The 16,311-nt window shown below is 49.6% G+C and overlaps 1 protein-coding gene and 1 pseudogene across 1 annotated transcript in view; one reads left to right on the plus strand and one right to left on the minus strand.

Moving 5' to 3' along the window:
* CAMK1G (calcium/calmodulin dependent protein kinase IG) overlaps positions 1 to 14,808 on the minus strand; it is a 28,373-nt gene extending 13,565 nt beyond the window's left edge. The window contains exons 1-2 of the mRNA XM_065873977.1: positions 14,757 to 14,808; positions 5,715 to 5,835 (exon numbers count right to left, since the gene is read on the minus strand). Of these exons, the coding sequence (XP_065730049.1) occupies positions 5,715 to 5,806 (92 nt within the window). The 5' untranslated portion in view covers positions 5,807 to 5,835; positions 14,757 to 14,808. The remainder of the gene's footprint in view (positions 1 to 5,714; positions 5,836 to 14,756) is intronic.
* Positions 230 to 607, plus strand: LOC136138675 (small ribosomal subunit protein eS25 pseudogene; annotated as a pseudogene).
* Positions 14,809 to 16,311: the final 1,503 nt, after the last annotated feature.

Raw genomic sequence — 16,311 nt, forward strand, 5'->3', positions numbered from 1 at the left:
CCCCGAGGAGCTGTATCCATGGCAGACCCCATCTGACATGGCCTTGTGTTCTTTCTTTCACCTGTCACGTGGGAAAGAAAAGATTCTATTACAGACTCAAGGACTAGGCGGCTGCTCTTGCCTAGTTCCATAATTTGATAATGGTTCCCCTCTACTTGGCAAACCCATTAGAGGCCACTGCTGATCTTAGCGAAACGGCAGTGATAGCACTTGCTCTCCTGGCTTCACTATGCTGCCCAAGGATGGCAAGAAGAAGAAAGATGCTGGAAAGTCGGCCAAGAAAGACAGAGGCCCAGTGAACAAATCTGGGGGCAAGGCCAAAAAGAAGAAGTGGTCCAAAGGCAAAGTTCGGGACAAGCTCGATAACCTAGTCTTGTTTGACAAAGCGACATATGAGAAACTCCGTAAGGAAGTTCCCAACTGGAAGCTTATAAACCCCAGCTGTGGTCTCTGAGAGACTGAAGCTTCCTGGTTCCCTGGCCAGGGCAGCCCTTCAGGAGCTCCTTAGTAGAGGATTTTTAAGCTGGTTTCAAAGCATAGAGCTCAAGTAATTTACACCAGAAACACCAAGGGCTGAGATGCCCCAGCTGCTGGTGAAGATGCGTGAACAGGTCCCACCAACTGTACATTTTGAAAAATAAAACTTTATTAAATCAAAAGAAAAGAGAGGCCACTGCAGAGTCAATTTACTTGGCTTCTCCCAATGTGGTGTGCTGTGTGGTCACTGTGTGGCAGTTGGAAGTAGCACTGGGAGACAGGGCTCTGACAGTGAGAGAAAAAAGACTCTTGTATCTGTTTTAGATACCGATGATTGCCCTGAACCAATGATTAGCGGCAAGGGAGGTGAGCGTCCTCTCGCTCAGTAGGATCTGTGAGGACAAAAGGGAACTCAGCAGCTCTGGGCAGGCTGTCTGAAGACGGAAACGATGGAACCCAATGGGAACACAGGGTAGGGTTCCAAATTGCAGGCTTCTTGGTTCAAGGGGGTCCTCTGGAGACAAGGCCATAACAGCAGTTAGCAAATAGTGGATGCTGGAGCCTGATGGCCCACGTTAGAACCTCAGCTTTTTGGGTAACAAGTCACTGAACTTCCGTATGCACAGTTTCTTCATCTGAAAAGTGAGAATGTCAATAGTATCTGATTCATAAGGTTGTTTAGAAGAGTACCTGAGTTATAGACATAAGTGCATAAAAGTTTTCCTGAGATCTAGTAAACTACATGTGCTAGATACTATTATTCTTATTAGTACTATTGTTATTTGAATACCAGCAGGGAGAACACCTGATTGTAACAAGAGGCGATAGAGTTTAGGTGAGGAAATAGCTGAGCCATCCTCTCCCCTGCCATCTGGGGATTCTAGCATGAAGCCCCAATAGCAATCAAGCTTGTGTAAGGACATTCAGAATCTGCCTTAGAAAATACTTGGTGTTTCCTGTTTCCCCCAGCTGCACTTGGAACTGAGTTAATTAGAGCCTTCAGAGCTTGCTCTATTCATTCATTCATTCATTCACTCATCCTTCTAATCAAGATTTATTGAGCACCTACTGAATCTTAGACACTAGAGATAAAAAGGGAAGTGTTTCTGCTCTCAAGGAGCCTGTAAATTAGTGAAGAGCACAGACAAATGAGCAATTAACATTCACTTTGAAAAATGTTATTAGGCATTACATGAATACTTGTTGAGCTGACAGAACCTCTCCGTGTTAGGCACTGGGATTTGTATTGGTCTAGCTTAGAATCTAGCGTGAGAGACATAGATCAGCGGGAAGTATTATGAGACCACAGAAAATGCACACTTAAGACAGGGCCTCTGCTATGGTTGGGTGGTTACACACTGTACAATTCCAGCAGACGCCATCACCTTGGAGCCACTGTACCTTTTCATACAATAATTATAAGAACATTTTCGCTCTGGACAGCAAGCTAGAGAAAAGGGCGCTTTTCCCTAATGTGTCCAAACTGACCACTTGGGATGGTGGAGAGGCACATCATTTGTGACCCTCTGACTTAAGAACATACTGAGCTCAGTTTTAAGGGATCAGTGAGAGTTAGCCTAGGGAAAAAACAAGTTGGAAGTGATGTTTCAGGTGGGGGTGGGGAAGAAGCATGAGGAAAAGCCTAGAGGTGCAAAACAGCAGGGAGAGGCAGGGCTGCCTCGGGTAATCCAGCCTCTTTTGCTAGAGTGTGAGGCAGGGAATGAGGGGAGACAAATGTGGATAGGCACCAGGTCCTGTGCCTGGCAGCATATGGAAGATAGTCAGTGTTTGTGTGATGGATGGATGGATGGATGGATGGATGGGTGGATGGGTGGATGGGTGGATGGATGGGTAGGAAGTTTGGACTGGGATTATCTGTGTGTTCTACTCATCTTGAGATCCCACTTTCCTTATTGTAAAAGGAGAGTTGAACCACATGGCCTTAAAGATTGCTTCCACCTGTGATGTTCTTGGGTCCACCTTCAGATTTCTCCCCTTTCACCTGTATCTTTAGAACCACACATGGATGGTCCCCTGATTTCAAAGCTGATACCCACTCTGGGTCCACTTGTAAAATGAGATCAAACCTTCCTGGGGGATCCTGCAGTTTGTGGTATCTCCTAGGGTTGTGCAATGTTGTGGTAATTACTGCTCTTTGGGCTCAGACAGCCTTGCATTGTGCGTGTGTGCGGGGGTGGGAGGTGTGGTGTGTGTGTGTGTGTGTGTGTGTGTGTGTGTGTGGCGGGGGCAGGGGAGAGGGATTAGAAGACTTAATTGTGCCATTTGTCAGACTGGGGAGCAGAGAGCTAGTTTTGAGTGGCCAAGTTTGCTTGGGTCAGAAGGCGAGATGGGCAGAGGCTTCAGAGCCAGGAGCAAACGCTTGCTGCAATAGATCTTGATTTGCATTTCCTGCTCTGAATAGCTCTCTGCTCTTGCTGGGAGCCTGGGTGATGGAGAGGAAGGGAGCAACCAAGAAGAAAAATCTCTTCCTTGGCAGTGAAAGGAGGAGGCCTGGGACTTGGGTGATGTACCTTCTGTAATGGACGAGTTTTGCCCAGTGTCCCTACAGCTGCCCAGGGCCCCAGAATTGTGGGTGGCATCTGGGCAGATTTCACAAAAGCCTGTTTTCCCTGGTAGGTTGTTCCAGAGGAGCTGAGGACTAGAGGAAAGGGGCTTTTGTCATGGGATTCTGGTGCTTCCTGAACAAGGGAATCAGCTCTGTCTAGCTGCCCCCTCTGTGGAGAGCACCTCACCTGGGTAACTCTGTGGGGTCTGCAGCCTGGGGCTGCCTGTCCCCATCCTGAGCACCACAGAGGTGACTTCTTCTTAGCTTTTGTTCAGCCTTAGCTGCTGCAACAGCTGTGACTTGCCCTGTCTTGTCCACCTGCTTCCCTCAAATTAGTGCTGGGCTGGGTACATTAGAGCCACCAGCAACACTTAAAATATGGATGCCTGGGACTTCCCTGGTGGTGCAGTGGTTAAGAATCCGCCTGCCAATGCAGGGGATACAGATTCGATCCCTGGTCCAGGAAGATCCCACATGCTGCGGGGCAACTAAACCCGTGCGCCACAACTACTGAGCCTGTGCTCTAGAGCCCGCAAGCCACAACTACTGAACCCACGTGCCACAACTACTGAAGCCCACATGCCTAGAGCCCGTGCTCCGCAATAAGAGAAGCCACTGTAATAAGAAGCATGCACACTGCAATGAAGAGTAGCCCCTGCTCGCCGCAACTAGAGAAAGCCCGCACGTAGTAATGAAGACACAACACAGCCATAAATAAATAAATAAATAAATAAATAAATAAATAAATATATTTATAGATGCCTGGCCACTGGGTCCTGGCCCCTTAAATTTCAGCTTAGTAGTCTGGGACCAGGAACTTGTATTTTTCAAAAATTCCCTAGACTAAAATGATTTTAGGGAATTATTCATCTTCTTGAGTGTGACAATGATATTTGTCAACATAGAAGAAAATGCCCTCATTCTTAGGCAGGGCCGACAGAGGACTCAGAGGTGATGTGTCATGATGTTTGCAAGTTGTTTACAAATAGTTCAATGCAGTATGTGTGAGTGTGTGTTTGTGTGTATGTAAAACAAATTAGTAAAATGTTAACCACTATTGAATTTAGGTGGTGGGTATATCGGAGTTCACTGTACTATTATTTCACCTTTTTTTTTTTTTTTTTTTTTGTGGTACGTGGGCCTCTCACTGTTGTGGCCTCTCCCGTTGTGGAGCACAGGCTCCGGACGCGCAGGCTCAGCGGCCATGGCTCACGGGCCCAGCCGCTCCGCGGCATGTGGGAACTTCCCGGACCGGGGCACGAACCCGTGTCTCCCGCATCGGCAGGCGGACTCTCAACCACTGCGCCACCAGGGAAGCCCTCACCTTTTCTTTACTTAAACATTTTCACAGTTAAAAGTTAGAGGCATAAGCTCCCCAGGGGGCTCCAATGTCCTCCTGGGTTTAGAAGCTGCATGGCAGACCTCACTGAACTCTGTAAGGGTGGCATGTGCTGCCTCCCAGAATCCTATAGCACAAATCTGAGCACTTGGTGAGTGCGCTCTTGTCAACCTGGGCTTATTTCTCTCTCCTTCTCTGGATTTTTGGGCCGCTTAGCAAATCATTTCAGATTCACTCATAAGCATTGCCTGTCTCTCCTGCCCCAAATCCCCTCTCTAGTCAACCCCATCTTGACAATGGCCCTCCATGGAGGGTGGAGGCTCTGATGACCAGGGCGGCCGTTGAGATCCTCCTGTGTGCGGAGTGTCACCCTTGCCTGGGATGGGAGGGCTCAGAGGCCTTCTCTCAGGGCCGAGCTGACTCCTTTACGGCTGCAGAGAGAGTGTAGGCAGCTGTCGCTGCCTGAGGTTACTGCCTCCTAGCCAGGCGGAGGGGGCTAAACTTAGCCAATTTGACTAAAGGGAAAGCTGGCTTGAGTGGACAGCCCACTAAGGGCCCCTCATGCCCCCAGCCCAATTAACCCAGACTAATTGGCTGACCAGCTTGGGTTCTGAGGCCTTGGGAGCCGGTGGCCTGGAGTGGGTGCCAGCCTGTGTCAGAGGCTGTGACCTCTCGGAGGAGGGGTGGGACTAAGTGGAGAGTCAGTTCCAGACAGGCTGTCTCTGCTCCACCAGCCATGTAATCATTGTCAAGGGGGAAGGAACAGACACCCCAGAGGCTGGTAGGAGTTTGGCTACAGTGTGACTTTATTTTTCCAACATGGTACTTAAATATGGAGCAGGAAGAATGGTGGTGGTGGGAGCCGATTCAGGTGTGTGTAACCCATCCACTCTCCAAGCCTCAGAAGCTCCTTTTTCTGTCTATAGCAGACAGTGGGTTTGACCTGTTCACTGCAGGGGGGAAATGAGAAAGCTGGGTGAGGAGGCCCAGGAAGGTTCTAGAGTCACTGAGTCTCCAGAGATGCTCCAGAATTCCTCTTTCCTGCAACCAGGGCAGGACTCATAAGTTGTCACAGATCTGGAAGCAGGGCAGGGGCCTCTGGGATTAAGGAGGCAGAACCCTGGGGAAAAGGCTGGATTGTCCTCTGTATTACCCCAAGGTGCCTTTCCCTAATCTACCCCCTGAAGCCCCTACTCTATTCCCTGAGAGCTATTGAGATAGTGTTACAGCAGCCTCAGCCCAGTTTATCATTCTCTGCTGGCCCAGGATGACTCTTTTCCGACTCCCCACAGCAGGCAGCCCAGCCACCCTATCCTCAGCCCCAGGACTCACGATCCCAGCACTTCCATGAAGATGAACGTTTTCCGGATGTTGGTGGTCTGTTTCTTCCAGGAACTGCAGTCATCTTCTTCCTTCCGACCCATTGCCTCCAGATTTGAAGCTTCTGCGGATGCTTGGTTTGAGGAAGGGAAGAAAGGGTCTGATCAGATAATTCCTCCAATTGGATGAGAACAAGTTGTAAAAAGAATCTAAAATACATCCTGCATGTAACAACTGGAAGGAAGGACTGGAAGCAAGACCTGGGTAATTGGCAAAAATAAGACTTATTCTCTCCACTTGCTTTTTTTTTTAATATTTTTTTTTTTGCGGTACGCGGGCCTCTCACTGCTGTGGCCTCTCCCGTTGCGGAGCACAGGCTCCGGACGCGCAGGCTCAGCGGCCATGGCTCACGGGCCCAGCCGCTCCGCGGCATGTGGGAACTTCCCGGACCGGGGCACGAACCCGCGTCCCCTGCATCGGCAGGCGGACTCTCAACCACTGCGCCACCAGGGAAGCCCTGCATTTGCTTTTTAAACTACCAAGACAAATGTTATTGACCGTCTACTGCATGCCCATTGTGCTTGCTCCATGCTCATGGAGTTCGGAGTCTAGTAGTGGAAAATCCACTTTGTACAAACATACGTAAGCGCGATAAGACATACACGAATGATTAACATGGGACTATCCACCTCGAAGGCATCTGGGCTGTTTCTTAAGATACCAAGTAATCGCCCAAGTATTTATTCAGACTACCGGGTCAGCCGCCCTTCTTTCTATTACCACAGCTCTGAGGCCACCTCCAGTCATTACTGTTCTTAACTTATGGGTTAAATGAATGAATATTAGACGAATGAGCATTGTGTTTCCCCTGCAATTCCCACCACATTTAGCACAGGGCTGGAAAAACAGTTATTCATTAAAATCTGAGTTGAATTGTATCCTGAGCTTACATGAGTTCTCTCAATACCATATTTATTCAACAGTCAACACCTATGATGTGCCAGGGGCTGTACATATATGTACCCTGACTGTATCCCTCTAAATAATACCTTCGGTAAACTCTCCTTGTCGATCAATATATGTCATCTGTTTCCTGTCGGGACCCTGACTGATGTAATGAGAAATGGAGAACCAGAGAAGTGGTCTTAGCTTCTAGTGAGGTAGATAGAGCAGATCTCAAATCTTTCATAAGGATGATTCAGAATGATTATCTGAAGATCAGATAATCTAGCCGAGGTTATAGAGCTAATTGTTTACAGTCTAGATTTCTCAGTCAAGACTAGGAACAGAAGCTATGCATCCCTCACTGTATCACACTGCATTCTAGCCCCCTGACGCCTAGTTCTAGTGTCTTAATTAATGTTTTTCAATACGTTTTTAGACAAATGAGTTCCTGTTACATTTCATTGCAAGGTAAAATTATGGTACTTAGTGTATAACCCGGTGGTCAGGTGAAGAACACAGGTGATGGCTCTGCCTTCCTAGGGCCGGGAGGCTGGAGGGGTCAGGAAGCGAACAAGTCAGCTAACATGTATACAGTGACAAAGTGTGGGTAGATCATAAAAGAACAAAACCCGAGCTTGTTAGAGGGATAATCAGGAAGGGTCTTATTTAGATGAAGGTCAGGGGAGGACTCACGTCATAAAATAGGTTCTGTGATACAGGGGGAAACCTTTTCTGCCTTTAAGTGACAACCGTAAGGCTTAAGACCCTGGAAAGAAGAAGAATGTGGCACAAGGATGGTCCTTGCTAAGAGGAAGAGGTGTGGAAAGACTGGCGATTTGGGCCCAAGTGGATCCTGAGAAGGAGATGGGGAGACAGACGGTGCAGTTGTCAGAAGCACACATCTTGTTTTCACCCTCTTGTAGTAAACATCCATCTAGGAATGGGGGAGATCGGTGACATGGATGGATGGGCTCCCCAGGACTCTGCTGGTGGGAGACCCTAAGCCTTGGAGGAACTCTGACTTCAACACATTTAACAGTCATCACGGGACAGGCCCAGATGGGGGAGGTGAGTGAGTCAGTGTCACATGACCTGCAGGGTCAGAAGTTCCTCAGGGCCTGTCGGGGCTGGACCCACGGCTGACCAAACTCCATGCTCAGTGGCCTCATGTTGTTAGCTTGGAATTGACCACAGTGGGAGTATTTACACCACGGGAACAGGCAAATGCTACCATCAGGGTTTCTCCTTCACTCCCCGCCCCATCCCCCAAGAACCAGACGTTAAACGTTTACCGGCTCACCTCTGCCCACGGCCCTGGTGAGGGGATATAGAGTTGCTAGGGCTCCTGTCAACCAGGGTCCAGAAGAAGAGACGGCTACAATCAGGGCTTCTCACGTGGAAGCAAATGTCTGGAATCAGGCCTTTAGTGGAGGATGTCGGCCTGATGCCCCAGGGGCCAGATGGGACCAGGCACACCTCAGAGGTGGCTAGTCAGCCTCTGTGAGTTCTCAGGGATCTGAGGTCCCTGATAAGTAGGGGGCCCTCTTCTCCCCTGCCACAGACAGGTCAAGTAAGTACCTTATAACACAAAAGGCTACCTTGAAAATAGAACGGGAGGAGAAAAGACCATCTCAAGGCTGTGTTTTCCTGAAAGATACTGGATCAACCAAATGAGACTCTTTATTAAACCTGAGATGCTATAATGGACAAGTTCAAATGTAAAGTCGCCCTTTGTACCATTTTCGCTGCCTGGTAGGGTGGGCATTCATGGGGAAGATTTTATAGGAAATAAAGAAGCTACATCTTCTTTGTACATTTTAGTCTAGGGTGTAAATGTGCAACCTGGCTATGTAATAATTGGTGGCTATTATTATGAAAAGCCCATGTGGGAAATGTTAAGCATTCTTTAGCATTCGATACAGCTGAACGTAGACCTGGTGTACCCTTGTATCTCCAGGCCCACTTGTTGATTTGTTCCTCTTGGCAGGATGGCAGCCCACAGGGACCACAGCAGTGCAGGGCACAGGCAGCGGCCAGAGGAGAACTCGCCGGGCATACAATGGCGGGCTGATCTTAAACTTCGAGGGCACGGTCCACAAGGTGGAGACAAATGAACCCTGACTGGCAGAGATTGCTTTGGGGAAGATGAAATATTGGAACAGAGGGCTATCTTTAGCCAGATACTATTCTGCAGATTCTGAGCCCCAAATCTAGCAGCTTCCACTCATCAGAGCTGTGCTTGGACCAATTGCTTCTTACTGTATTGACACAGGGCAGCTGAGAAGTCTTGAAGGATGTAGGGGATGAGGGCCAGGGGCTGGACCTTAAAAGGAGCCTATCAGCAGGATGAGTTTGTGTGACTCCCTCTCTGTCTCTCCCCTCCACAGAACAACTGGGCTGTAGATGCCCCTTTTCTGGGTAAAGAACCAATGAAGGGCCTTATTTCCAACACAGGCCCATCAGTGGGGCGTGCATCACTCCCCCTTCTGAAGCCTCCGTGGATTGATGGGTCCACTTTCCAGGAAGCATCACCACCACATTAGCAGATCTGTACTCACTGTTCCTTCTTTCCCATTGCTCTTAAATAGCTTAAAAACACAGTATTCTTAGCCTAAGCTTGGCTAGAAGAAAACATCTTTCCCGCCCACCCCTCCTCCCATACACTCAGCCCTAACAATTTAGTTCCATCTTCAGAGACGCATGGAAAGCTCAAGGACCCTGATCTGAAACTCCACTTCATTCCCACCCCTCCTTGACCTTGGAGAAACCTCAGGGCCCCGGAGCCCTGCGTGCTAGGGGTCTAACTGTGGGCTCTGAGATGGGGGGCAGGGGTGTTCCATTGCTGCATCCTGCTTGTTTCCCTGAAAATCCTCCATCTCCTCTCTCGACTTCTGTAATTGAGGCCCTTTCAGAGAAAAAGAAAAATTCCGAGAAGGTTGAAACTCCCATATTGCTCTCACTTGGTTCTAAAGTAACCCCCACAGGGCAACACCAGGCTCCTAGTTCCTGCTCTGTTGTATGGTCTTCCATATGACAGATGACCTTCCTGATCTCTTGGGAAAAAATTTCATAGCTGGGGAGGAGACTACAGAGGGAAAAGTTATTCCTAAAGGGCAGGCTGCACAGTCTTGAGGTGGACGCTACCCCTGAGTGTGGCGCTTTCTGAGCTTCTGGGAATAGGCGGGTGGCATCCAGCCTGCCTATTTATGAGTTGCTGCGGAGAGATGCTCAGGCTGTGAGCCCAGGAGGCAGGCACGCTTCACGTGCTGCTTTCACGGAGCGTTGCTGTCCTTCTCTCCTTCCCAGGCTCCAGCTGGTCACAGGGGCAGCAGCTAGCCCCAGGCAGAACCCGAAGGCACGTGACATTTATCTTCAGGGGCCTCTTCGTTGCCATCACCATATTACGTAGGTACCAAGTCGTGTTATGACCCCACCCTGCCCAGGACCCTCTCTCTGGACACTCACTCCTGCCTGCCCTGGTCCACATGGCCTCTTTAGCCAAAGTTTACTATCTTGAGTCATAGCCACTTAAGACTCTGTTCTGAGGTGCTTTTAAAAAATTAATCAACAGGGCTAATTGCTTCAGAGTGTCACCCCACCTGATGAGACGTCCCAGAATCTCGGGGGCACCATGTTTGAATTCAGAGGCATTCAATTCAGTCCGATCCAATGTATGTTTCCCAAACCCACAGTAGATTCCTAAGCTGGATACGAGTAAACTAGAGGAGATGGACACATGGAAGGGGAGAATTTTCGAGTAGCATCCCTGCAGCCTGCAACTCCAGATAATGGCTCTCAACTCTGCCTATGGGAAGAGCCTTCTCCAGTGATCTCACTTGAGGCTTCTGAGCAAGGAGGCATGAATGACTTGGAGGCATGGTGGGCAAGCCTCAGAGCCTTCCTGCGGGACCAGGTGTGGCTCCTTTACTGACCCCAGAGGAATTAGCCCACCCTAAGACCACTTCTGGGGTTCTCCATTCCTTGAGAGCATGACTCAGAAAGGACTGTGTGTCTTGGGAGGGAGGTTATCAGTTGTCTTATAAGCACATAAGAATGTGCTCCCTGTCTCCAGGTTGGGACACACAGAATCATGGCAATATATAAATTGTTTGGTTATAAAGGGGCCTAAAGACTAAAGCTGGGACATTCTCTTTCCTGGGTCTGGCCTAACACAGTTTCCTGGACTCTGGCCTATATTGGACTTCTCATCAGCCTCTGGATTGAGAGGCACACTGGAAAGAGGTCAAATTCTGCCTCCAGTCTTGGCTTGGCACCAAGAAGCGTGCAGCGTCAGGCAGATCACTGTACATCTCTGGGCTTCCACCTTTCTCCTTAGTAAAAAGAGGAGAATGGACTAGATTAGGGTTCCTTGACATTTGTTTTTTAAAATATTAGTCCTAGGAGACTCTCTGTAAGCAAAGCAGATTTTCTAACTGCCCCTTCTTGGAGATTCATGTTCTGTGTTAGCTTATTAAAGGCCCTGGGGGCTGTTAAAGACACCTGCTTCATGCTCTTTAACCTAGAGTGTCCCTCAACTTTACTAGACTGTAACTGTAAATTCTTTCCTTTTGCAACACTTACTAGCATCCAGAGGATCTATGGTTGCTCAGAGCCTACTGGGGAAAGTGGGGACTAGGCCAGCTCTGATGTCCTGTGATTGTATAAATGAGCAATAGATGAAATTTCCAGCAGCCTGCTGTCATCACTCACAGCCCTGCTCTCCTCCTGGTGCACAGGCACGTGGCTGGGTCTGTGTGTGCCATCAGAACCTACTTCCAATTCGTAGGCTGCAGCTGAAGTGGCTGGTCAGCTTGCCAGAGCTCGGGCCCTGGACCTGAAAAGCTCCTGAAGACTTCTGGCTGGACAGACCCTCCCAGGAACACCGGCTCCATCTCCGGCCCTCCCCCTAGTCTGGCATCTCCAAGGCCAACTGTGCATGCCAGTTTCTGTTCCCAAAATCACTGAGGAAGGTCATTTTTCAATTGCCTCCTGCAGTTTATTTCAGGCTCAAACCCACATTTAAGTTTAATCAAACCCTGCTGTAGTGACAAGCCAGAATTCTGTGCTGCTTTGTTTGGTGGCTGAGGGGTTGACACATAAGAATCACTGGAGAGAGCTGGGTGTGTTACTTATTCTTAATGCACTCATTTTCCTCATCTGCTGAATGGGACTAATGATCCCTGCTCTGTTTATTTCCCAGGATTCCTGGGGGCTTCCAATGCATCAACGGGCATGAAAGCATTCTGTAACCTCTAAAGTGCTGTGCAGTGAGCCCACTTTATAGGCACGTGGATTAAACACTGAGCAGAGAGAGGGGAAACAAACAGTTTAAATAGGGGTGAGCACACAGCAGGAGACGTGAATCTGCTGTCTCCTCAGCTGGTCTCGGCTCCCACATGCCTCTCAAGTGCGACCCGCATCTCACTCTGATTCTAAAGTGTTTGAAGACGTATAACTTTCCATACATGTAGCCCTGAAATGCAAACCAACTACTTTGTCTGCTACTCAACCAAGAAGGCAGAGATCTGTTGGAGCACAGAGTTAACACTGCCTGGGTTGGGTTTCTCCATGGGCTGGTCTCCACTGGGGTACCTTTCTAAGCAGGGTTCAAGAGTCATAGGTGTAACTGTGTGTCCGCCACACGCTGCCTTTAAGACCCACTCGCACGCAAGAGGCTCACTGTACTGCGCCCCCTGGAAGGTGAGAGGAGGGACCTCCACCTGGGGAGGCGGAACAGGAGGAAGGACGGGCTGAGCTCAGAATGGCTGTGGCAAGAGCCACAAGAAGCTCTGAGTTCCCAGCCTCCCCCTCCCCCTCCCCCGCTCCAGGACACGGGTGTGACGGTCATCCACAACCCGTGCAGCTCCCTGGCACCATCACCAGCTTGCTTTCCACGGGGGTAGCTGCTCACCCCCAGTCCCCTCACCCTCGACCATGGCCATGCACCTGCACTTGTAGGGCTGGCTCGCAGCCCGTTTGGAGAGAGCTGCCCCCCCCACCCCCCATTCATGCTGCAGCCCATTCACTCCGCTGCCTCTGGCAGGCTGCGGCTGGGCCTCGTCACTCAGGGATGTCAGTTTAGTCCTGGCCGCGTGTACGTGCGTGACTGGGGCACAGGAGGTCAGGGAGGCGCTGGTCTCTTGGAAGGAGATTCTTTGTAGTCGCAGCCAGAATTGCAGAATTGCTCCCAGGCCCGAAGGTATTCGCTGCCTCAGACCGATCACCTGGGTGATCCCTGTGCTGGGCGCTTTACCTGCCATTATCTCGTTTAATGTCTTTCAAGGTAGGTATCGGGTATCGTTAACCCCATTTTATAGTTGAGGTACTGATGGGTAGAAATATTAAGAAAAATGCCCCAAATCAAACAGATAGCAAGTGACAGAGCCGGGCATGAGCCCCAGTCCACCAGACCCCAACAGCAGTCTCCCTGTCCCCCACCACGTAACCTGTCGCCTCTTTCCTGCGGGTGGTTGTTGGAATTTCACTTACCTCCGCCCTCATCCTTAGGATGCTCTCCTGTAATCCCACCAACCAACTGATTCCCCCTGGAACGCATGGCTGGCTCGGATGATCTGGGGAAGGTTGGATCCCGGGAACACTCAGATTTCTCAACACTGAGTCTGGGGCTGGCCATCTGTCTCTTGCCTAAGTGGCTTCTGGCTCCAGCTCAAACCTTTTCTCACTCTAACCTTGAGCTTCTTTCCCAAAGTTTTGCCCTATCTTTCTAAAGAGTGCTCTTAATACACATAAAAACACCCACACTCACACCTGCACCGTAGCTATCTGTAATATCATGGAAAGGTCACCGACTATGTCAGAAGATCTGGGTTCAAATGCTATTGTCATCAAATGGATTTCACCAGTATCCAGCTTTGCCTTGTGGAGTCTCAGTGGAACCACTCTTTGCCCCACCAGCCCAATGGGCTTGTCTTAAAGATGATTAATTAAAAGCACATTACTCACTGTAGAGTGTGGTTCCCATATCAGGTATTACTAAGCACTTTGTATTATGGCCTATTGGGTCTTGCCTTTGGCCCTAGTTAAGCTTAAGTCGGTAGGACTGCCAGGGGCCGGGCTGTCTCCAGCCTCTGATCTGGGAAAGATCATCTCCTCACCCAAGATGGAACCTGCTTGACTCTCTTGACCCTTCTCAGAGATTTTCCTCCTCATCAACTGATCTGGCTCCAGAACAAGCAGCTGGCCAGCCACGCACTGCTGCTAGAACAGCAGCGAGAGCCCCGGCAGCGTCCCCGGGAGCCTCAGGGTTAATGTTTGTGCGTCAAAGTTACGTGGAAAGAAGGGGCCACAGTGCGGATGGGGGTGGTGATGAGTCCAGACCTCCTTTTACCATTTTTACCTGAGAACTGAACTAGGGAAGTTTAAAGACAGAAGGGAGAGAGACTTGCCCCTGAGGAAGGTGACTGACAGCGGTGTCCCTGCTGAGTTCTGCATCTTAACGCAGCGGGGGACAGGAGCGGGCTCTGGGCCACGGACCCTGCCAGGAGGCACTGAGGCTGGTCTGCCTGCCTTGGGTCTGCATAGCCACTGACTGCTTACAAACCTCTTTTTTGCCCACTGACTCTCCTAATCTTCACAACAACCTAGACAGGTAGGGAGAACCAAAACAGGGCATTGCCCCATTTGACAGATGGGGTCTGATAGGTTAAGAAATGAAGGGCTGAGCAGGAGGGAGGGGTGCAAGGGCGCTGGAGGTCCTGACACCCTGCAGATGGACAGCCCCTCCCAGGGACAGAGCCCAGAGGGCTGTCCCTAAATGCAAGCAGGCACGGCAGGAGGGTCACATACAGATATTTTGCTCCCTTTTCTTTGCCCGGGAGTGCGAAAGGTTCCCGCTCAAGCCAACCCTGAAGTGATGGCCAGATAATCTCCGCAGAGGTCCTACCCGGACACCCATTCAGACTTATCTTCCAAGGCAGCTACAACTTCCCCTTGATACCTCGAGAGTCAGGCAAGACAGGAACTGGGGCTGAAATAAACACCCAAGTTGCTTGCAAGAGTGGCTCTTCAAACCCACTCTCTTGGTGCCACGAGCCTCCCGCTAAACAAAGAAACCTCCTCAAACCAAATAAAGAAGCAGGTTTACCTTACCCAGGGAATCCGAGAGAACGGTGCCCGTGGCCCTCCCACTCCAGCTCCTACAGGTCTGTGAGGATTAGCTGCTCCAGCGCTTCAACAATAAACCGAATTAAAGGGGAGGAATGCAGGGGTTTTCTTTCCTAGGACTGTAACCAGGCAGCCTTAAAGGGGAGGAAAAGTAGCTAGGGCGGCTTGCATCTCTCCTTCCTTTCCTCTGCCTTTCCTTCCCTCTGAGCAGATCCAGAAAAATCCTTTTGCAAAGGGGCCCTTTTATGCTGTGCGTGTGTGTGTGTGTGTGTGTGTGTGTGTGTGTGATTGTATTTGCATGGAGGTGTGTGATGGAGAGAGGGAAAACATAAAAGGCAAAAACAAAACATCAAATTGAAGGTTTCCATTGGCCTGAATGGGGTGATAATAGAAAATCAGAGACTGCCTGCCTCCGTTTCCCTCTTAACCACTCAGTTCCTGGTGTATGTTGTTTAAAATACCTTCCTGAGCAATAGGATATCTATACTGGCTGAAAGCAGAGACTACAGAACCCTCAGTGTCTTATAAAATGGGAGAAGCACTTGGATATCCCTCGGGGGGCCCAGTGCTGCATGGTTTCACCCCTCTCACCTGTTTCTAGAAGCAAAGCATTCTGATCCCCAAATCTACCATCCTCTTCTCAGTTCTAACCCATTGGACCCCAGGAGACCATTCCCCTCCTTCTGGAAGCTCTCCAGCTTTTAAATTGTGCCTTTCTATTTTTTAAAAAAAAATTTATTTATTTATTTATTTATTTATTTTGGGCTGTGTTGGGTCTTCTTTTCTGTGCAAGGGCTTTCTCTAGCTGTGGCAAGCTGGGGCCGCTCTTCATCGCGGTGCGCGGGCCTCTCGCTGTCGCGGCCTCTCTTGTTGCGGAGCACAGACTCTGGATGCGCAGGCTCAGTAGTTGTGGCTCACGGGCCTAGTTGCTCCTAGGCATGTGGGATCTTCCCAGACCAGGGCTCGAACCCATGTCCCCTGCATTGGCAGGCAGATTCTCAACAACTGCGCCACCAGGGAAGCCCCTGCCTTTCCATTTTTTATCGTTTGTGTTATTTTGAATAAACAACACATTCATGTGGGTCAGAAATCAGAACTCTATTGAAAGCCATACATAGAGGTGTCTCACTCCATCCACTCCCCACCCACCCCTTCCCCCTACCTGCCCTCTACAGGTGGCCACTTTTATTACTTTCTTGTGTATCTCTCCAGTATTTCATGCAGAAACAAACAAAATAATATATATATTCCCTGGCCCCCTTTCTTACACAAAAGACAGTAAGTAAATGCTGCTGCTTTTATATTTTCATCTCTACAATCTTAATTCAGGCCCCTCTTCTCTTGGGTACTCTTGTAATAGCCTAGACTAGACTCTAATTGGTTCCTGGGTGAGGTAGTCCCCTGGGATAGTTAAGTGAGGCTTTGGAGAAGACTTCTAGGCTGGATTCCTGGGCTGTCTTTTAACTGGGTGTGTGGCCTTGGATAAGTGGCTTAACCTCTTTGTGCCTCAGTTTTCTCAATCTGCCCAATGGGATAATCA

The sequence above is a fragment of the Phocoena phocoena genome, chromosome 1 (assembly GCF_963924675.1).
Source record: "Phocoena phocoena chromosome 1, mPhoPho1.1, whole genome shotgun sequence".
Classification (NCBI taxonomy): Eukaryota; Metazoa; Chordata; class Mammalia; order Artiodactyla; family Phocoenidae; genus Phocoena; species Phocoena phocoena.